The sequence below is a fragment of the Salminus brasiliensis genome, chromosome 20 (assembly GCF_030463535.1).
Source record: "Salminus brasiliensis chromosome 20, fSalBra1.hap2, whole genome shotgun sequence".
Classification (NCBI taxonomy): Eukaryota; Metazoa; Chordata; class Actinopteri; order Characiformes; family Bryconidae; genus Salminus; species Salminus brasiliensis.
This window is the reverse complement of record NC_132897.1, coordinates 6,848,132-6,869,930: the sequence shown is the minus strand read 5'-3', so window position 1 is coordinate 6,869,930 and position 21,799 is coordinate 6,848,132. Positions and strand designations below refer to the sequence as shown.

Sequence of the window (21,799 nt, the reverse complement as noted above, 5' to 3'; positions counted from 1 at the left end):
TTTGCTGTCTGTGAACCTGACACCGCTGCAAACTGCAGAACAGTGGTACAGGAAAGACGGCTGTTAACCTTTCCTGGTCTCCAGACTGTGTTTACACTTCCCTGTCAGTCCGGTGGAACAGACATGTGTTTGGGTCATATATATGTGTGTGTGTGTGTGTATATATATATATATATATATATATATATATATATATATATATATATATATATATAAATTATAGAAAACCAGTCAAAGTCATTTATGTTAGGTTGCATTTGACATTAATTTATTTAGTGTGTTAGGGTTTGTGGAATTTATAATTTATTTATCTATATTTATATAAATAAATGTATAAATATTTTCTCATTTCTAATTTACAATAGCCCATTACCCAATCCACTCGTTAGAACTCTCCTCCTATCACCCCCGACACTGGGAGGGTAAGCACTGACACACGTCTGCTCTGAATCATGCAACCAGTCACCATTTTTTTTTGTTGTTTGTTTGTTTGTTTTTTAATGCTGCCAATGCAACACTACCAGGCAACCCAATGCATTGGATGAAAGTGCCGGATACATGCTCTGATGCATTGGCCAGCAGACACCCATGCTGGCCAGCATTACACTGAAGTGATGTGAAGGGAGAGCGAGTGAGCCATCTACCCACCTGGGATAGCAAGGCCAGTTGTGCTCTCTCTGGCTCCGGCTGCTGATGGCAGGCAGCATGACCCAGGATTCAGACCAGCTTGTGCAAAGTAGAATTGTCCTTCAGATTATAGCTTTTCCAGCTCTTTTCCACCTCTAAACCAGATTATGGGTCAAACGCGGTGGCCTGTTACTAACCGATATCCAGCCTCACGCTTGCCACCTTTTTTCCCTTTATTCTGCTGCTGTTACTGTTTTGCAGAAGCAGCAGTTGTGGCTAAATGGAAAATGTTGTTTGGCTCCAGGTGTTCCTAACTCTGCTGGAATGTGGAGAATTTGGGCTGTAGAATGCTTTGAACACGCTGTCCTCATTGTGGCTCATTGTTCGCTGAGGTAAATTGGAGCTGACTCCTGAGACTCACAGAACTTTAATATTATGCAAATTTTTCAGACTGCAGGTGTGTGTGTGTGTGTGTGTGTGTGTGTGTGTGTGTGTGTCTGTGTGTCTGTGTGTCTGTGTGTGTGTGTGTGTTCCTGAGCCACGAATGACATGGATCGATTCATCACCGCAGTGAGTCAGTGTTTTCCATACAGGCCCGATGAAGACTGCGGATCTCCTGCATGACTGCCTGATGTGATGTTTTTGGATTAGGCTTAGTCACCTAAATGCTACATGGAAGATTTCACTGACAAGTTCCTGAGGTTCAAAAAGGGGAATGCTGTCAGTCTTGTCTTGTAGATTTTGCTTAAACCCTGTTGTCCTGAAGGCGGTGGTGGTTTTGTAGTTATGAGGGTAATGTAGCTAACAAGCAATGGAAGCTCATACTGCACTAATTATCCTCATGCGAACTGCACAGCTAAATTGGGGATGGCACAGTACCAGGTTTACTTCTCTGATACAGGTATGATATTGAACATTTGAGTCTCTGCATGTACGATTTTCTTCCTTTAAATAAATAGTGCACTTTTGAGAAGAAGGGTCCCGCTGAAGTTCTTTAGTAAAGGCTTTAACAAAGGCAACTCTAAGGACCCTTCAGATGCTTAAATAGGAAGTTCTCAAGCTCTTATTGTCTTACTAAAAACTCAGTTTTACTATCTTTCTCCTCAGCTACACTATATAGACAAAAGTATTGGGACACCTACGCGTTCCCATTCTAAATCCATGGGCATTAACATGGAGTTGGTCACCCTTTGCAGCTCTAACAGCAGGTCTGGAGCTCTGCAGTTATTGAGTCAGCAGCAGAGCGTTGGAGACTTTTCTGCACTCTGCTCTGAGCTCGGCCCTCGGCCCTGACCCCGCTCTGTTACTTCGCATGGTCTTGCTGGGAGTTGCTGTGGTTCCACTTTTCGCTTTCACTTTTCAATAATACCCCTCACAGTTGACTGTGGAATATCTAGGAGTGAAGAAATTTTACCAACAGTGTTGTTGTTGCTGTAATGGTGGCATCTATTACTCTCAGTACCACGCTGAAATTCACTGAGCTCTTTAGGACACTGATGTGTGTGAAGGCAGACTGCATGGCTAGGTGCCTGTTTTATACACCTGTGGAAATGGGACTGAATGAAACACCTGTATGCAGTGATTACGAGGTATGTCCCAATACTTTTGTCCATGTAGTTTAGTTGCTGGCTTGTATCTCATTAAGTGGACATAGGATGGCCATAGATTGTGATTTTAAAGAGGTTTTAAACACGCACCACTTTTCAGATATACCTAGAGCAAATGTTAGATGTTTCTACAGACCCTGTAGTGGCCCTCCAAGGGGCCCACAGATCCCAGTTGAAGAACTGCTGGTTAAAATAGGTCTTTGGTATTAGTTTGATTTCTAGAAATGTATTTCTTAAAAAAAAAAAAATAAAAAAAAAAATATATATATATATATATGTAAATAATAATAAATAAATAAGTGAGAAAAAGTTCTGTATACCACCAAAAAGGCTTCCACTATTAGTGTTTCCACTAAACCCAGGAACTAAGCCCCGCTGAGTGGGCGTGTCAGAATTCCCATTAGCAAGTCTGGTTGAGATTATGTAACAGATTCCTGCAATTTGAAACCAGTGTGTGATGATTTAGGCATGTGCGCTAATTGGTGGGTTATATGCTTCCATTATTTGCAAGCTAAATTAGCCGTTTTGCTCCAGGGCAAAACTGTAGAACCACCAAGCATGTTTCAGCTGATCAAGCAATGCACAATTATTTGATTGAATGCATATGTTTGGGAGGGTGGGGGTGGTGATGTTGAAAGGTTATGGTGCATTTTAGTTGTGGTATTTTCTTTCCCCCCAATATGTTAAACTTCTGCATGATGACACGCTTACATACTATTGATGGGTCCTATAAATGGCTGGCTTCTAAGTTACACTGTATGTCCAAAAAGTTTGTGGACGCCCCATTGCTAAGACAGATGTACAAATACAAACACACACACAGGTTGTCTGGTCCCTGTAGAGAAGTATTGGCAATAGAATAGGACTCTCTGGAGTGGATATATACGTGAACCTGTTGCCGATTGCCACCATGCTGCCTAATGCCATGCGTGGACTAGAGGAGTGTAAAGCCCCCCAGCATTAAGCTGTGGAGCATTGGAACTGTGTCCTCTGGAATGATGGTTGGTGCTTCATCCAGTACTTCTGGGATGAGTTGGGGAGTTGAATCCTTCCCTGGCCTACCCTTGATTTCGGAAGTGACTATGAGTGAGCATGTGTCCCAATACTTTTGTCCAAATCCTATATGGCGAACACTGTTCTGTTTCCCCTGAAGACACTCCTGCTGTGAATCCGTTTGGTCGCACACCCGCTCTGGCATGCTCTGTGACACGCTGAGGACAAGCCTTGTACTTTCCATGTTCTCCTAGACAAATGTTCTCCTGTAATAACAGAACGCCTGAGGTGCCTCTGCTCCACCGCTCAGAAACTCAGTCGCCTTTAATTAAGTCAATTTGCCCCCATTAGTGTGAGGTAACAGCTGAAAGGAACATTGCTCTGCTCCGGCGTCCGCTCCCTGGAGAAAGTGTGTGAAATCGCTTCATGACTAGTTTTGGCTCAAAGCCCAAATTCCTCGTGTCTTGCCTGCCTCCGACTTCATTCAGCGAAGGCCCCTGTGTTTCTGTGGGTGGGCTTGTGCATATGTGCCTGTGTGTGAACGCCCCCAAGCATGCTTTTGTTTATCATCTCACACCATGTCCTCATCAAAATCTCTCCACCAGCTTTAATAAGAAGTATGCGGAGAGATCTTAGGCAGGCTGGGATTTCTCTGGGATCTCTCGGCCTCTCTCAGCTCGGGCTCTTCTCTTTGAAACTGAACACCAGGGCTTTCCATTGTGTCTTCACCATCACCTCATATTCCAGCAGCGTTGTTTTTTCATCCTCTTTATAGCATTTCGAGTCTCAGTGGAATCTCCCTGGTCCTTTTTTCTTTATTTCTTACGTATAAATTATTTGACAAAAGTATTGGGACACCTAATCACGGTATTAAAAAGAGTTTATCCTGCTTTTGTAAGAGTAACTGTCTCTACTGTCCAGGAAAGGTTTTCTACTTGATTTCAGAGCATTACTGTGAGGATCAGATCCAAAATATTTAAACACAAGGAAATTGCTCATCTGATTGTGTGAGGAGCTGAAGGTGGGAGGAGCTGACAAATGCAGAATTAAGGCGGATGACTAACATTACTGCTAGGTTTAACTCCTCAAAGACTGAATGTTGTTGCCATCATGTCCACATGGCTACAAGATTTTTGCATTTCTGTAACGATATATGAATATAATAAATGAATTAAATTGTTAATAATAATGAAAAAACTTTTCTGTGTTTTCCTCAGGTGCTCTGAATGCTGTGATGTCCTGACGAACTGGTACTATGAGCGAGATGAGAAGCTGTACTGTGGGAAACATTACTGGGAGAAGTTCGGCGAGCTGTGTCATGGCTGCTCACTGCTAATGACTGGACCAGCTATGGTAAGAAAGAACGACATCAACCGGTCTCCTAGAATCTGCTCTATTTTAATGTGCATGTGTTCAGCGTGGTTCCAGTGGTAACTTGCAAATGCATTTAATGCATATAATGTACACTGATCAGCCAGTACATCAGGTAATGTAGGTCCCCATTGTGCCGGCAAAAGATCTGAGCATTCAAGGCATGGACTCCACTAGACCTCTGAAGGTGTCCTGTGGAATCTGGCCCTAAGACATAACGTTAGCAGCAGCAGATCCTTTAAGTCCTGTAATTTGTGAGGTGGGGCCTCCATGGATCACATCAATAAAGCTTAGGTGTCCATGACTCTGTCACTGGTTCTCTGGTTGGCCTTTATTGGAGCAATTTTGGTAGGTACTGACCACTGCTTAAAGAAAAAAACCTACAAGACCTGATGCCTGATGTTTTGGAGATGTTCTGACCCAGTCATCTAGCCATCGCAGTTAGGCTCTTGTCAGAGTGGCTTAGATGCATGCCCACTGTTCTTGCTTTTAACACGTCATCACCTTCAAGAACTGACTGTTTACTTGCTGTCTTGACAGATGCCAGAAGTTTTTCACTTCACCTGTCAGTGGTGCTAATGTTATGGCTGGTCTCCTTGCTGCCATGCGAAAACCTTGCCTGCTGTTTTTGAGTTTTTGGCCCAGACTCCTAATTCTACATTCTCGTACCTGTATAACATGACTCGGGTGTAAGTCTCGCTGGATGAGAGTGTCAGCCAAATGCTGTAAATGTAAGTGTAATGGAGCCGTGTGAATTTATGTGAATTCGGAGGAAAGCTTCAGAATGCAGATGAGCTTTTTGGCCTGTGCTTCGAGCACTTACTCTTGTCTAATTTAAACATTCATCCAGATAAGAGAGAAGTGTGAGAGTGTAGATGTCAGCTGCATTAGCTTCATTTAGCCTCAGTCATATATCACTGATACACTACGGCTGGTCGGGCCTCGTCTTGTCTGTGTTTGGACGCCTCCTCTCGTCCTCGACACTCCTGCGCTGAATGAATCATGTGGTGTTTGTGAGATGGGAGTTTTGCTTATGAAATCGAGGATTAGCTTCTGCTCATCCAGCAATTGCTGCCTTTATCACTCCTGCTCTCCTTCGTACAGAAACGTCCCACTGAAGTCTCTGTGCTCTAATTCCATGTTATTCTTCTATGTGTTTCACTGGAGGTTACCAAACCTGTATGCTACGCTGGAACAGGTAGGCGTGTGGTTGGTTTGCTAAAGTGTAGAAATCTAAAACAAACAAAAAACAAACTGCGTCTGCGACTGTCTGAGGTCTGAGGTTACCGCAGACAGGTTTGTTGCATTTCCCTGTGCTTAGTAAAGAATTAAAAACCAGGTGTTGAAAATAATGGAGGATAAAAGGTCTGGTGATTGATAGGGTAGCATAGAATTAGCTTGAATTATAATAGAAGCAGAAGGGTGCTGAATAGAATTGAATGGAAATGACATGGAATATAATAAACCAGTGCAAGTGCTGAATACAATAGAATTAGTATGAGTGTAATAAAGGCCAAAAGACAGGTGCTGAGTAGAACTTGCATAGAAAATAATAGAAGCCAAAAGACTGATGCTGAATAGAATTGAATGGAAATGGCATGCAATGTGATAAACCAAAGGACAGGCCCTGAATACAGCAAAATTAGTATGAGTATAAAACAAGCCAAAGCACTGGTGCGGAGTAGAATTGGCTTGAAAATAAGCCAAAAGTGCAGGTGCTGAATAGAATTGATTAGAAATGGCATGGAATATAATGAGCCAATAGGTAGATGCTGAATGCAATAAAATTAGTGTGAGTATAAAACAAGCCGAAGCACTGGTGCAGAGTAGAATTGACATGGGAAATAATAGAAGCCAAAGCGCTGATGCTGAATAGAATTGGATAGAAATGGCATGGAATATAACGAACCAGTGGGCAGTTCGTTTTAATTAGATATTGGCATGAAATTTAATAGCAGAATAGACATTATTCTATTCAGAATCTTCCTATTGGCTTTTATAATCTATTGAATGTCTGTTCTACTATTAAATTTCATGCAAATTCTAATTAATTCTAACTGCCCACAGGCTTGTTATATTCCATGCCATTTCTATCCAGTTCTATTCAGATATTGCACATGTACAAACTACATGTACAACTGGCATAGAGTATAACAGAAGCCAGTGGTCTGATGTGGGGTCAAGTAGAATTGGTATAGAATAAAGTATGACCCAATGGCAGATTCGGAATAGAGTAGCATAGAACAGGTTTGGAGTATAGTGAATCAGTCATTGGGCAGGTGCTGCATAGAACAGAATAGAATAGTATAAAATATGGGTTCAATATTGTAGAAGGTATAGAGTAGAATTGACATGGAATTTAATAGAATATAAAATTGTGATATGGCAGAAGCCAAATGGGCAGGTGCTGATGAGAATTGAATAGAATTTATATGCAATGTAATAAAAACTAAAAGGCTGGTTCTGAACTGCACAGAACTCTCTAAAACCGTCTGTGGGGATCGGCCGTATCCGGCACATCCGGAATATTGCTGTAATGTAATCCAAGCTTCAGACTGTGAGAAGAGAGTGTGTTTGGCTGTTAAAGGCCTATTCATCCAAATCCTGGGTCACCCCCCCAGCTCAGGGCGTTTATAGTAATTACCCCCACTAGTGTAGTTGTACCCCCTCTGTGCGCCGTAATCACTTCAGGCAGGGGGGGAAGCCCTCCACTAGCCTCAGCGCGCCCCTTAATGGCACAGGTCCAGTCCAGAGTTTGTTTACTTGGTGCCTCGTCCTCATTTAGACCTCCTCTCTCTTGCTTTCTCTCGTAGAAAACTTCCCAGGTTTTCATTTTAGCATCGTTTTCAATTAAACAGTTTCATATAACGTGTAAATGTATGGACCAGAAGAACTGTAAAATATAGACATTTAAGTTTAAGCCCACACTTCTGTTCAACTTCAGTTTTATAGGCCTTAAAATAGACCCCTGTGGGACGCCACACGACATGCTATTCCAAACTGTTACCAAATCCGTTCCCATCGTTTCTGCGTTAGAATTAATAACTGGATAATAAGTCTGTTGGAATTAAGGTGCCTGAAAAATCACTAATTGAGTATAGAAAGTTGTTGTTGCTCAGATGCGGTTGAATAAGCCTGTTTACCACCCTGTTATTTTACCCCACAATGATCCAATGTGCTTTAGCTAGCTTTTAGCCTCCAGTTAGCAATTCACCCCTTTCCGATGTAGTTAGCATTAGCTTTTAGCCTCCACTTAGCCTACCTCCTCTCTCCTGTGTGGGTTGCGTTAGCTTTTAGCCTCCACTTAGCCTTCCTCCTCTGTCCTGTGTGGGTTGCGTTAGCTTTTAGCCTCCACTCAGCCTTCCTCCTCTGTCCTGTGTGGGTTGCGTTAGCTTTTAGCCTCCAGCCAGCGGTTCTTCACCCTCTAAAGTGACTAGCATTAGCATCTAGACTTTCCCATATACTTCTGAAGTAGCCATTGCCTTCAGTCTTAAAAGGCTTTCGCTAGCGGACTGGGTCGAGGGCGTAAATAAAGCGAGTTAGGGTTTTGGAATTGACCCGTTTTCGGACTGTTTTGGTTAAGCCGGATTTTCTTCTAAAGGAGGACCTGCAGTGTTTGAGGTTCATGGTGTGTCAGTTCCATAACTCCCGTTATTCAACAAGGATAGGTCACCAGGTTGTCTGACCTCGTAATCGTTGACCTCGACAGAACAGCGCTGTGTTCTAGTGCAGAAAGCGTTTCCTCTTGGTGTTTTCTCTTCTGATTCTAGACTCGGGCCGTCGGGCCTCTGAGCGCTAGCAGAGCAGCACTAGAAGGTCTGAAGTCTAACCGCTGTTTGTTTTGCAGGGTTAGACCATGAGCTCATTGCCTATGGGCTGGATGAATGGGATCTGAAGGCTGGAATGGTCTCGGCGTGTCTTTGTGATGTCATCATGCCTTTGGAATGCCTGGGCATGAGCTTTCAATAGACTGCTTTGTAATCAGTACGCAAATGTTAGCCTTAGCCCAGATCCCGGACAAGCAGGAGCGCAGCGGTTAAGGAGTAGTACCATAATGCAAACCAGTCATAATGGGGTCACTTGTAAATGGGCAAATTCAGGGGCTGAAGTGACCTTAAGGCGAAGGAGGAATTTGCCAGCAAGCGAAACACATAATAGGTCTCTTCTGTTTAGACTTAAACTGAGGGTTGCCAGTTTTTTTCTGGCTGGCGTGCTTCGCCAGCTCGGGGCCCTGAAGTACGAGCAGCAGGGTGCAAAAACCTCAGCCTGTCCCTCACAGGGACAAGCAGACTGGAACTGATACTCGGAGTGTGTGTGTATAGGTGTCTGTCTCTAAAACAGTGCATGTTGTAATACAGACTGCGACATGACAAAAAAAAAGTATTGGGACAGCTCACATTCACTGTTTATCCTGCTTTTGTTGGAGTAACGGTCTCTGCAGTCCAGGGAAGGCTTTCTTCTTTGGAGCGTTGCTGTGAGGGTTTGATTGCTCTCATTTCAAGAGCATTAGTAAAGTTAGGATCAACCATCATTCCAGAGAACACAGTTCTTCCACTGCTCCACAGCTCAATGCTGGGTGGTTTCATACCCCTCTAGTCCACGCCTGGCATTAGGCCTGCAGAGAGTCCTATTCTGTTGGCAGTACTTTCCTACAGGGACTAGACAAGCTCTGTGTGTTTGTCCATTTGCACATCTGTGTCAGCAATGGGTGCAGCCTAAAGCAGCTGGATGCCTTCATTAGAAGGGGTGTCCACAAACATTTGGACATATTGCTTGTGTGTAGAAGCCCTTTACGAGTAAGAAAGGAATCCCAGCAGCCTTTGGCGCTCTTCCACACAGAGATGACCAGACAGCACTTGGACTCACACATCAGGTGGTCCCCTCAGTGAATCTGCTGTGCTTTCAGGGCCTCAGGGGAGGGAGGTGCTGCTGCTGTCCGATGCTGGGAAACACTCGTGCGTCTGTCATCACGATTACTGAATGCCATAAGCACGAACGGGTCTGAGACACTCTTACTCAGAGGTCATTCGCAGTGTCAGCGTGATGAGAAAAGAGTAGGGAGGTCTCTAGATTAACGCTGAAGTTTGGATGAACGATTGTGCTGCTGTGGGGTGTGTTCAGCTGCAGACGATTAGAACATGGTTAGAGGGGGTTCTGGGGGAGCCTGTCTTATTTAAACCTCTGACATTTAGTCTGGTTCGCTCTTGATTGCTGATTGAGGTGAGTGGTGGAGATGACCGTGGCCAGATCCAGAGAGCTCTCTCTCTCTCTGAGGCCTTCAGGAAGAAGGTCGTAGTAGATGCAGAGGAGTCTGGGAATGGGGTGTATGAAGAAGACTATACACTGCATATACACTGATCAGGCACAGCATTAATACCACCCGCACAATATTGAGTAGGTCCCTCTTGTGCCGCCACAACACCTCTAACGTTGCAGCAGATAGCAGCAGATCCTTTAGGCCTGTAAGTTGTGAGGTGGGGCCTCCATGGATTGCATTATTAAGCCTTAGGTGCCCATGACCTTGTTGCAGGTTCCTTTCTTGAACCACTTTTGGTAGGTACTGGGGGAAGGGGGGAAGCCCCACAGAAGACCTGCCTGATGTTTTGGAGATGTTCTGACCCAGTCGTCTAGCCATCGCAGTTTGGCTCTTGTCAGACTGGCTCACATCCTTATGCTTGGCTGCTTTCAACACATCACCTTCATGAACTGACCTTTCAATTTCTGCCTACTGTGTCCATCTGTTGACAGATGCCCCAGTAGATGAGCTCATTGGTAATAATGTTATGACTGATGGGTGTCTAATCCTTAAAGCAATGAATAAAGGCTGGGAAATGATCATTTACAATGAGTTCTGGCTCTTTTTACCTCATTATCAGATGCAAATATCAGGTGGAGGTCGCGGGACCTTCAGGGACAATGTTATAAAGTGTTGTCAGATTGCTTCTATTGCTTTTTTCTATGCTAGCATCTTCTGCTGAGGCGACTGTACCCTCGAGCTGCCTGTGGTTTAACAGGCTGAGAAGTGAAACAGTCCTCAGGAGGGGGAAAACCATTTTTTAACCAGTGATGGACAGCTTCATAACCGTCTGTGCTAATCTGTTTTTGTGGTTTAGAGTGAATTAAACCCCAGTGTGTGTGTTTTGGCGAGACGTTGTGAGCTCATTCCGTCTCTGTCCGGGCAGCTTGAGAGCTGAATGTTCGAGGGTCTGGTAATTAATAGCCTGCGCCGATGAAAAATTGCATCTTCGTTTTAAGCTCCGTCACAGAGTCGATGGCAGCTGTGTAACACATTTGGGTTCATCAGATTTGAGTTCCTTCATATTATGACGATGTGTGTTTTGGCGAGACGTCGTGACCTCAGCTCATCTCGATTCCTTGGATGCTGAGGTGTAAATGGAGCATTTGAAGTGTGTACAAGAATGTGTGGGTTTGTGGTCGGTGTATCTGCTGCTTGGCTCTGCTGTGTTATTAACATGTTATTATAAGCGGTTTATGTATACAGATGTGTCTCAGATGTGTATGCAGTAAGTGTGTAATTCCTGTAAAACACCCACAGTTTTGGGCCTGTGTGCCCTTATCTGGGCAGTAAGTGTTTATTTCTCAGTAAAACACTGATCTTAGAATAAAGACTAAAAATAGTCCCACAAACAAACAATCGTGGGTCTTCCGTCACTGTGTTCAATTAAATCATCTGCAGAGCTCTCCTCATGGGAGTCTAGTATATAATAAGTAATAATTAAGTAATATAATTAATTAGTATTAATTATATTTTGATCTATAAATTATTGATTGAAGTCACCGTACCATCAACACTATGCTACTGCTCAGGTGTGCTGATATTAGACTCATGTAGTAGAACTAATGTAATCACAGTGTTGATGGTAAGAATACTAATGATAAAGTGATGGTGGTAATAATTAATAGTCGTAGCAAATAATTCCATGTAAACTTTAACAAAGTCAGTAATGGAGGGAGGGCAACTAGAACAGATACAGTAGCTGCAGGGCAGGCAGCTGATCTGGGTTTGTGGAGTAATGGGATTGGTCCTGTTTGGGTCTATAGAGTAATAGGATTAGGTTCTGTTTGGGTTTATGGAGTAATGGGATTAGGTTCTGTTTGGGTCTATAGAGTAATAGGATTAGGTTCTGTTTGGGTTTATAGAGTAATGGGATTAGGTTCTGTTTGGGTCTATGGAGTAATAGGATTAGGTTCTGTTTGGGTTTATAGAGTAATGGGATTAGGTTCTGTTTGGGTTTATGGAGTAATGGATTGGTCCTGTTTGGGTTTATGGAGTAATGGGATTAGGTCCTGTTTGGGTTTATGGGGTAATGGGATTAGGTTCTGTTTGGGTTTATGGAGTAATGGAGTTAGGGGGCGGGGTTTACAATCTTTTACTGTGCATTGTGTGTCATCCTTTCAGTTTAAGGAAACAAGCATTGTGTTTCTTTCTTCATCAAACGGGGGTGTGTGTCTGGAGGTGTGTAAAATTGAGGAAGTGAGTGTTCTTGAATTGTTGATTAAATCCTGAGCTTTGACCCATCAAAGCTCATCATTGGAGCACTTTTGGTAGGTACTGACCTCTGAATACCAGCAGCAGCACAAAAGCCTGAAGTTGCCTGTAAAACTCTAACCATCACAATATGTCCCTTTATATGGCTCTTAACAAAGTAGCTCAGATTCTTTGGCTTTCCCATTTTTCCTGCTTCCAATCCATCAACTTCAAGAACTGCTGCTTGCTGTATGTGTCTTCAAAGGTCTGAAAACCAACTCATCTGAAGCTTGTCTGAATGTCTCTGAGGCGGGTCTGGAGTGGAAAAGGAAGGAGAGGGTATAATAATAATACAGAAGCTGAGCGAGGGAATGAGGAAAGGCTGTGAACAAGAAAGAGGAAGGCCGTGAGAAAGAAACAAGGACTGCAGTGGAATTGGAGGGTGTGTATGTGTGTGAGTGATGATCCAGATTGCAGGGAGGTGCTGATTGCATTACATCACTGACAGTAGACAGGCCCAGACACAAGCAGGTGAGAGAGAGGCAGAGTGTTGATGACTAGACTCCAGCAAACATTCAGGAAAACAGACGGTGTTCAGAACACACATCTGTAGAGGTTTGGAGAGGTCGTCCCGTCCCTAACAGAGCGGGTTTGTAAAGCGTGACCACAACTCGTACCAAAAGGCTTCCGTAACAGGACGACAGCATATCCCAACCACAAGGACATACTGGCTTTCCGAACAAGAATTCCTCTGGGAGCGGTGGGGTTTGCGGCTTGTCTTTCGGTGCTATGGGGCACTGCTGATCCGGACTCTGGCTCTGTTCTCAGGTGGCTGGAGAGTACAAGTACCATCCGGAGTGCTTCTTGTGCCTCAGCTGTAAGGTGGTGATCGAGGAGCGGGACACTTACGCCTTGGTGGAGCGCTGCAAACTCTACTGGTGAGAACGTGCTATTCACTCTTTCATTCTTTCTGTTCCTCCTGTTCCATTGAAGCTCGTCTAAAAATAGCTCAGGAAGAATGTGTGTTCATGTTGCAGTCTGAAATACTTTGATGCTGATGTAAATACAGGCATGCTGACGGTTAGTTAACCCTTTAACCTCTCAAACAACTCAACCCACAGTGGATACGAAATAATCCAGAGTACATTCTGAGTAATTCAGAGTAGATCCTGAATCATTTATAGTGCATACTAACAAACAAAACAGTGGCTACTGAATCGTTCATAGTGGTAGTGGTCTAACCCATATGGAGTCCTGAGCCTGAGCCATATGGAGTCCTGAGCCTGAGCCATATGGAGTCCTGAGCCTGAGCCGTATGGAGTCCTGAGCCTGAGCCGTATGGAGTCCTGAGCCTGAGCCGTATGGAGTCCTGAGCCTGAGCCATTTGGAGTAGATAATGCATAATTCATAATATAATAGAATATAATTTAATTTAGAATAGTTACTGAATAATTAAAAGTGGATACTGAATAATTCAGTGTGAATAATGAATAAATGAAATACTGAATAATTTGGAGTACATGCTGAATAATGAACAGTTTCTAATGGGTAATGAATGATTCTGAATAATCTGAATTTTAATGCAAATATTGAGGATGATCTGATGTGGAATTAATACTTTTCTGTTTCAAGCTTTTAATTCAGTAAGTGTGTGTGTGTTTCTGTGTGTGCACGCAGTGGTAAATGCTATAAGCAGGAGGTCCTGGCTCCGATGCTGGAGAGGCGCTGCTTAGCGGACTCGTGTCCAGACTCCCTGCCTCACACAGTCACCCTGGTGTCCATGCCGGCAGCAGCCAACGGAAAACGAGGCTTCACAGTCAGCGTGCTGAGAGACTGCAGCAACACCACAGCCAGCGTGCAGGTCAAAGAGTGAGTCCCCATATCGACATCCAGCACACTCTAATAAACATCAGCTGATCAGGAGAAGGGAAAATTGTTCTTAACTTAATTAACTTTATTGTCATAATGGAGCATTTTTTTTGGCCTGTTCATTAAAAATAATATATATTTTTAAAATGATAGAATGACACAATGTAAAGAACAACTGATGAACTCATATTGTGTAAAATACTGCTGATACCAAAAAATACTGTGTGACAGTGGTGGTGTACAAATATGTCCAAATATTTCTGGACACCCTTCCACTGAATGCCAGAGATTGCAAATGCACACACAGTTTGTCTAATCCCTGTAGAGAGGTATTGCCAAAAGAATAGGACTGTGTGGAGCAGATAAATATGAACCTATTGGCACCACGCCTAATGCCAGGTGTGGGCTAGAGGGGTATTAAGCAATGCAATCAAATCCTCACAGCAGTGCTCCAGAGAAAGCCTTCCCTGGAAAGTAGAGACTGTTACTCACACCAAAAAAAACAGGATAAGCTTTTTTAATACCCTTGCTTTTGGAAGAAACCAGGAAAGAGCAGGTGTCCCAATACTTTTGTCCATTAAATGTTTAAATCATTGAAAACTAGCTAATGGGATGTTTTTGGGGTTTTTTTGGGAGAGGGGGTACAAAGTTGTTTGTTTAATGCTTGGGTCCACTAGGCTGCCACTGTTTGGGGCCCCTAACCCTCTGCTCCAGGGGGTGCTTTAGTATGGCTGACTCTGACCCCAGCTTTAACCACACACACACACACACACACACACACACACACACACACACACACTCACACACTTGTAAATGCTATGAGTAATATGTTGCGTAACTGTAATTGTAGGGTTGCAGTGTTCGAGGTTGCAGTAGGAGTTTAGATGACCGTTTAGTAACACAATTGTGTTTAATCTTAAAATTTGATGGCATACGTGTTTAGTGTAATCTGTTAGACCAGGCTTTTATAACCTCGAGATGGTTTGAGGCCAGTCGTTTGTTATGGTGATATTACCATCGTAAACGCCTGACCTGCCAAGCCAGTCCCTGGTTGCTTAGGTAAACATTCCTAGCCTGTGCGTTACCGTCCTCGGTCACCTGGCTGACAGGTGTGTGTGTGTGTGTGTGTGTGTGTGTGTGTGTGTGTGTGTGTGTGTGTGTGTGTGTGTGTGATGTTGTACTCAAAGCCATACCTTCACACTCACACACTCTCTCTCTCTCTCTCTCACACACTCTCTCTCTCTCTCTTTGCCTCTCTCTCAGGGTCCGCGGCATGCTGATTAGCCCAGAGGTTCGGGATGCCATTCACGTCGGGGACCGCATCCTGGAGATCAACGGCCTTCCAGTGGGAACGCTGATGGAAGAGGAGGTGAGATAGCTTGCAAGCACTCGAATGTGTCAAAGGCTAATGAGGACTAGCTAGGAATGAAGGTCAGGTGACTGTGCTGGAATGGCGTGCATCCGCTGCAGGGCTGACTGACCACAGTGCCAAAATCCTCACGCCAGCCTAATAGCTTTCACAGGGTCGCACAGTTCCAGCCAGCCAAAGCTTCTGAAGCTGCAGGTACTGCCAGTTACTGAAACTCAAAGCTCTTGACATATGATTGAGCTGCTGTTAGACGTGTGCTTTTCCTGAAGAATGGGATTTTCTTCTTCACTGTTCCATTTCTCCGAGACTTTAGCAAATAAGTGAGTCTTACATTGCGTCATGAACCTGAAATAGAGCACGGAAATGACCTGTGACTCAGTGTGTCATTAAGAAAACAACCAATTGTCGATTTTTATATACAAATAAAAACAATAGCATTACATTTTTATCGTCACCTCCAACGACCCTCCTCCCCCTTAACTCCACTTATAATGTAACCACTACTGTTTGTAGTTTTACATAACTATTTTGCTATTATGTTTCTTTCTTCAGTCTATTTTCCCCAAAAGTTAGACCCCATACGCAAGCACACATCATCACTCTCATAGCTGCATTACGGTCAGAATTCGTCCATTTCGTTGGACTTAAAATAGAACCCTTTGGGACTCCACAAGACAGGCTAAGCCAAACTGGGACCAAATAATTCACAAGAGTTTCTGCAATAGGATTAAGAACTGAATAAAAAAACAATTACTCAAGGGGTTAAACAAACTGTTTTATTTTGTTATTGTGTGTTTAGGACTTTTAGCATTGTCTGAACAAAACCATGTATCTCCAAAAAAGGAACTTTGTAACAATGATAAAAAAAAAACATTGTTAACTTTTAATGTATGTTAATGTAACTTGAACTATTTGAAGTAGGTTTGAATTATTTCTATTGGTCAACTCCTTATGAAATGCTATGACCTTGGAATGGCCAGCTAGCGATTTTTAATCAATGTTTAAAACAACAGAAATGGAGATATGAAAATGATGTCTGTTGTGATTGGGCGCCCTGTATTGCACCTCATTCAGCAAGCAGTCAGAGCTGAAACGCTCCTTACAACTTCAGTTTGAATGGACAGAGCAGTGTCCATATACCCATTTCTAATGTTTGCAGCGTTTCATACCACATCAGTTATGTGATGTTAGTGGTCATTTTAAGTGTTCAGGTTTTTGGGAATCAGGTTGGTCATGTATTTGCACTTAAAGAGGGAGTGTGTTTACGTTTGAAAGAGAGGCAGGGAGAGAGAGGTTGGTCTGATTCCAGTTTTAGAGTGGCGTGTCACTCGGGTCGAAATGCTTGGCATTCTCTTCATACATTCACTAATTTGATTTGGTTCCCATTGTTTCTCATGAGAGAGAGATACATTGTGAATTCCTCAGTCTGGTTGGTCTTTAGTCATGTCCGTCATCTGAGCTTCTGTGAGGTTTAATGTAATTAGGCACATGTTTTTCTTTTTTAATAAAGTCTATAGCTGTGTTTTTGCCCTTAGTCAATGTCTTTTGTGTTTGGTTTAAGACCACAACTGGAGTAGGTGTTAACAATCTCACTAAATATCGCTGATGGCTTGCGTCAATGGGTGGCAACTTGCTTTGCCTACAAATATTAGGGCTGTCACTATTAATCATGTAAATAATAGAGCAATTACCTGAGAATTTTGGTATTTAATTGAGTATTCTCTTTCTTTAGGATTGAACTGAAGTAAACTTTCTTTTACATTTTTAAAAATCTTTTGAAACCATTCAGTTGTGTGGCAGCTGTGAACATTAAATTGAGAAGCTTCCTATCTGATCAGTAAATGCTTAATTCCTCAGTCAAACCCTGATATCAGCATAAATACTAATAACATTCCTACAGAAAGTCATGGTGGTTCTCCATCATTGTGTTCATTAACACATCTCCAAAGTTCTCCTCATGGAGTCTAGTATTATTTATAGTCCTCATATCAACACCTGGTTTGGTAAATCAGGGCTTAATGATCAGGTGAGCTGCTGCTGCTGCTGATTGAGTTGAACACATCCACGCTGTGCTGCCTGGACTGGGGGGCGTCCAGGAGAAACCTGGAGGAACCGAGCTCTGTTCTTCAGACTAGCTCACCGACAAGATCTCACTACTTTCTTCAAAATACACTGAGTCTACCAGTCCCTGTTTTTTTTACTAATGGAAGAGAGACCAGCACCAAAGTAGGCACTATTATTACACCAGCATTACATAGGCCTGTCACTAGAGCTGTTTATTTGATGATCATTTATAGAATATTATTGGAATTGGAGGATATAATTGTGATATAAGCTATTGGTGTCAGTTTAAGAACAGTTTATGCCACCAATATAATGTTCCCACATCAGAGCTGTGGAATGTAGCTTTAAAACCAAGCCTATTTGGACTTACTCTTCCAAACTTTCAGGCTGGGATTATGGAGTCTTTGGGAACAACACCTATTAGCCTCAAGTAGCACGTCTTCACCTGTCGCAGAGATGAGATGAGATGAGTTGAGGATATTGGTGATGTTCATTCTTATGTAACCAAACACACCAAGTAAACACAATAGGCAATATCGAGATCAGCAGAAATGGGTGGGGTCATGTTCGTATGCTGTACTGCAAGTCGATAAAGTAATTATAGTGACGGGCCTAGCCATCTAATCATTGCTGTTCAATTTAATCATTTATTTTATTGATTACTTTAAGTACTCATGGCAGCCCTACAGAACCTGAGGGACTAAAGATATGGTTATGTACATATAAGATATTTGCAGACTGTCTTGCTTTTCTGATGCGTGTCTAAATGAGACACAAGCCTCCGGGACGGCTCTGCTGTAAGGCCTGTGTGCTCGTGGCATTTGTAAATAAAGCACCACGCCACATTCATCATTGAGATGAGCTTGGCGCAGAGCTCAGGCATTTAGGTTGAGATTTTGAAAAACCCGTTTGAACAACCAGTCTAGTGTGATTCTTGTTGGGTAGTGACATTCATTTAACGTTTGAGGTGATAAATGAAGATCTTGTAAGGAGCTGATTAAGTCTAAACCTCGAAAATTTCTCCACTAGCTAAATACCCAAGACTATTGGACCTGGTCCAAAACCTGATGCACCAGAAACAGACGAGCTCTAGTATTTTAAAAAGCGCTTTAACCCAAAGAGACTCTCTCCTCTTTAATGTGACGTAAGTACAAAACTATTTCACTGTTCCATTCGATATCTTTGGCTGGTCTAGGTGGAGAACCTCATCCATCGGACTAGTCAGACGCTGCAGCTTCTGATTGAGTACGACCCGGTCAGGCAGCGACTGGACCGACTCCGTCTGGGATCCACCAACAGCCGTCTAGGTGTCCCTGCCGCGTCCCGCCTGCGACTGTCTTCTCCGTCAGGCGGAGTGATCGAGAGAACGGAGGCTGAGAATGAGGGGACGCTGAAGAGGAGATCACTTAGGTTGGCTGTTTAGAAGTTTTCTCTTTTTGGGTGACTTTTGTAAATATTTTGTGGTGTTGGTATAAAAAGTACCATAAAATATGTCATAAAATATGGCGTAAATCTAGCAGTATTCTTCAAACTGCAAAATGACTCTGAAATGTATTGTTTGTGGGGTTTAAGCTTCCATTAGGTGCAATAATGAAAACTCCAGTGCAAAACTATAGACCCAGACTTTGGATGACTAACATGTCTTAGCGAATAGATTTTCTGGAACTTTTCTTTACTATTTTAGGAAATAATGAGCAATAAACCTCACTGAGGATGCGTTTTGGCTTTCATTGTGAACTGCAGGCGGAGTAACAGTATCTGTAAGTCTCCGGGTCCTACCTCGCCTAAGGATCTTCCATCACTGGCTCGAGACATCGGCCGCTCCGAGTCACTCCGCGCCTCCTCCAGCTGCTCCCACCGCATCTTCCGTCCCTGCGACCTCATCCATGGGGAGGTGCTGGGCAAGGGCTTCTTCGGACAGGCCATCAAGGTCTGTCCACTTATGATTTGTTCTTTAGTTTGGAGATCTTTGGGAAGATCAATCTTCATCCATTCGGCCATCAAGGGGCTGGTTTGTAAGAGCAGTGGAGTGCAGTTATTTCCAAGTGGTGAATGATTCGAGACGTGTGTTAATCCTCTGCTGCTTACGTTTGCATAGACACTGATTACAAGTCCAGCTGAGTAATCCACTTTTACTGTTAATAGATGGACATGAAAATTAGACTTGATCAGAACTGATACAGTCCTGAATGGTTGTGAGTGAAATTGTAAACGGAAATGCTAAAGCGTGCTGCGGAAAGATGACACTGGGTGTTTTGTTGTGGAACAGGTCACTCATAAGGCCACAGGGGAGGTCATGGTCATGAAGGAGCTCATCCGGTGTGACGAGGAGACCCAGAAAACTTTCCTGAAGGAGGTGAGGACTTGTTTTAAATGGATTGCAGTATTCATCAGTGATTTCATTCGATTAAGCTGTCTCTGGAATTCTTGTGAATTTCAGATTTTATTATAAATTATTAAAAAATCTGGACAAATGGGGAAAAAAATGCAAAAAAAATACATACAAAAGTTCAAAATATATACAGTGAGAAGATATAGTAAATATATATAGTGAGAAACACTATATGGGCAAAACTATTGGGACACCTGCATATTCATTGTTTGTTCCAAAATCAAGGTTATTACAAAAAAAATCTTGTTGGAGTAACCATTGTACTGTCCAGGGAAGGCTTTGTGATAGAATTTGGAGCATTGCTGTGAGGATTTGATGGCATTCAGCAATAAGAGCATTATTGAGGTCAGGCTGTTGGATGATCACCACTCCACCTCATCCTTTCTCATCTCCCCAACTCATCCCAAAAGTATTAAAGGGAGCACCATGATCATTCCAGAGACAACACAACTCTTCCACTGCTCCACAGCTCAGTGCTGGGGGCTTTATACCCCTCTAGCCCATACCTGGCATTAGTCATGGTGGCAATAGGTTCATGTTTATCTGCTCCAGAGAGTCCTATTCTATTGACAGTACTTCTCTATAGGGACTAGGCAATGAAACAATCAATACTGGCAGCCTTAGACTCAACCTCAACAATCTCTTCCTGTCTGCATCACTTTTTTCTGTCCAGGTCAAAGTAATGAGGAGTCTCGATCACCCCAACGTCCTCAAGTTCATTGGCGTTCTCTACAAAGACAAGCGGCTCAACCTAATAACAGAGTTCATTGAGGGAGGAACCCTGAAGGACTTCATTAGGGACATGGTACGTCCAGACGGATAAATCACATCTCCTCGTCCTCCTCCTCCTCCTCCCTCTCTCTGATTCATTCATACTCCATCAGTGGCTCTCATAGTTGTTGGTCTTCATCCAGAGACAGTGTGTGTGTGAATGGCTCTAATGTCCTGGAGTTAAGTCTGCCTATGAAGAATGGGGAGATGTGGAGTTTACAATACTACGTACCAGAGAGAGAGAGAGGGACTGAGGAAAATGAGAGGGACTGAACCGTGTAGGAGAGTGAGGAAAGAATGCAGGGAGAGAGGGAGAAAGTGTTTCCAGGTGAGAGGGTTCAAAGGAAGGATTGTTATGCTGGCCTCTCACTGGGATTCCTTTTGGCTGCCTCCAGCACATGGCCGGCAGATGAGATCCAGAGCTTTGCTGTTTGAGGAAAAGGGCGCCAGGTTGCTTATAAGTGCTGAGAGGACTTTTCTCAGACTTGTACGTTCAGTATTTGTAGTGTTGTGCATCTTCACTCACCACGTAACTGTCTGAAGTTTAGTACAGGTAGGATTACGGTATGGTTCCTTAACTCTATCTGGGTTCAAACTAGGGCTAAGCTGTATGTCTGTGGCCAATACATTACTCATAGATCAACATATTCACAACCAGAGGCTTTAACCATTCCAGAACTAGCTATTTATTTTTTGAGCCATTCCTTGGCGGATTTACTGGAATGTTATGGGTCATTGTCATGTTGCATGGTCCACCTCGGCTTTAGATTCGGTTTTTGGACAGATAGTATCACATTTTCCTCAAGCACCCTCTGATACAATCAAGGCTTTATAGTGAATTCTATGATGTAAAGCCCCAAACCATGACGTTTCCACCTCCATGATTTACAGATGGTTAGTTACTGTGCCCAAATAATTCAACTTGGCATTCATCTGTCCAAGGCACATTGTTCCAGATGTGTTGGTCTTTGTCTCTGTGTTCAGATGCACAATTGTGAGGAACTTGTGAAGATCTGAAGAACCTTCACACGATGTAAAGTTTCTTTAAAAGCAATTTAAAGGTTCTTCTAACTTTTTTTTCTGGTAATTTTTATGGAACAAAAATTCATGTTAAACCATTTGAAACGCCTTATATTTAAGACTGTGAAATTCTAGTAATGTTTCATTTAGATTTTTCAATTGGTCATATATCAATTTATATATTTATGTAAAAATAGACTTTCTCCATACACAGTATTCTTTCACAT

The 21,799-nt window shown here is 43.0% G+C and overlaps 1 protein-coding gene across 1 annotated transcript in view; it reads left to right on the top strand.

Moving 5' to 3' along the window:
- Window positions 1–21,799, top strand: part of limk2 (LIM domain kinase 2) — a 48,402-nt gene that overhangs the window by 17,239 nt on the left and 9,364 nt on the right. The window contains exons 3-10 of the mRNA XM_072664966.1: window positions 4,445–4,580; window positions 12,916–13,025; window positions 13,765–13,956; window positions 15,220–15,325; window positions 18,585–18,799; window positions 19,133–19,319; window positions 19,659–19,745; window positions 20,455–20,586. Coding sequence (XP_072521067.1) covers window positions 4,445–4,580; window positions 12,916–13,025; window positions 13,765–13,956; window positions 15,220–15,325; window positions 18,585–18,799; window positions 19,133–19,319; window positions 19,659–19,745; window positions 20,455–20,586 — 1,165 coding nt within the window. The remainder of the gene's footprint in view (window positions 1–4,444; window positions 4,581–12,915; window positions 13,026–13,764; window positions 13,957–15,219; window positions 15,326–18,584; window positions 18,800–19,132; window positions 19,320–19,658; window positions 19,746–20,454; window positions 20,587–21,799) is intronic.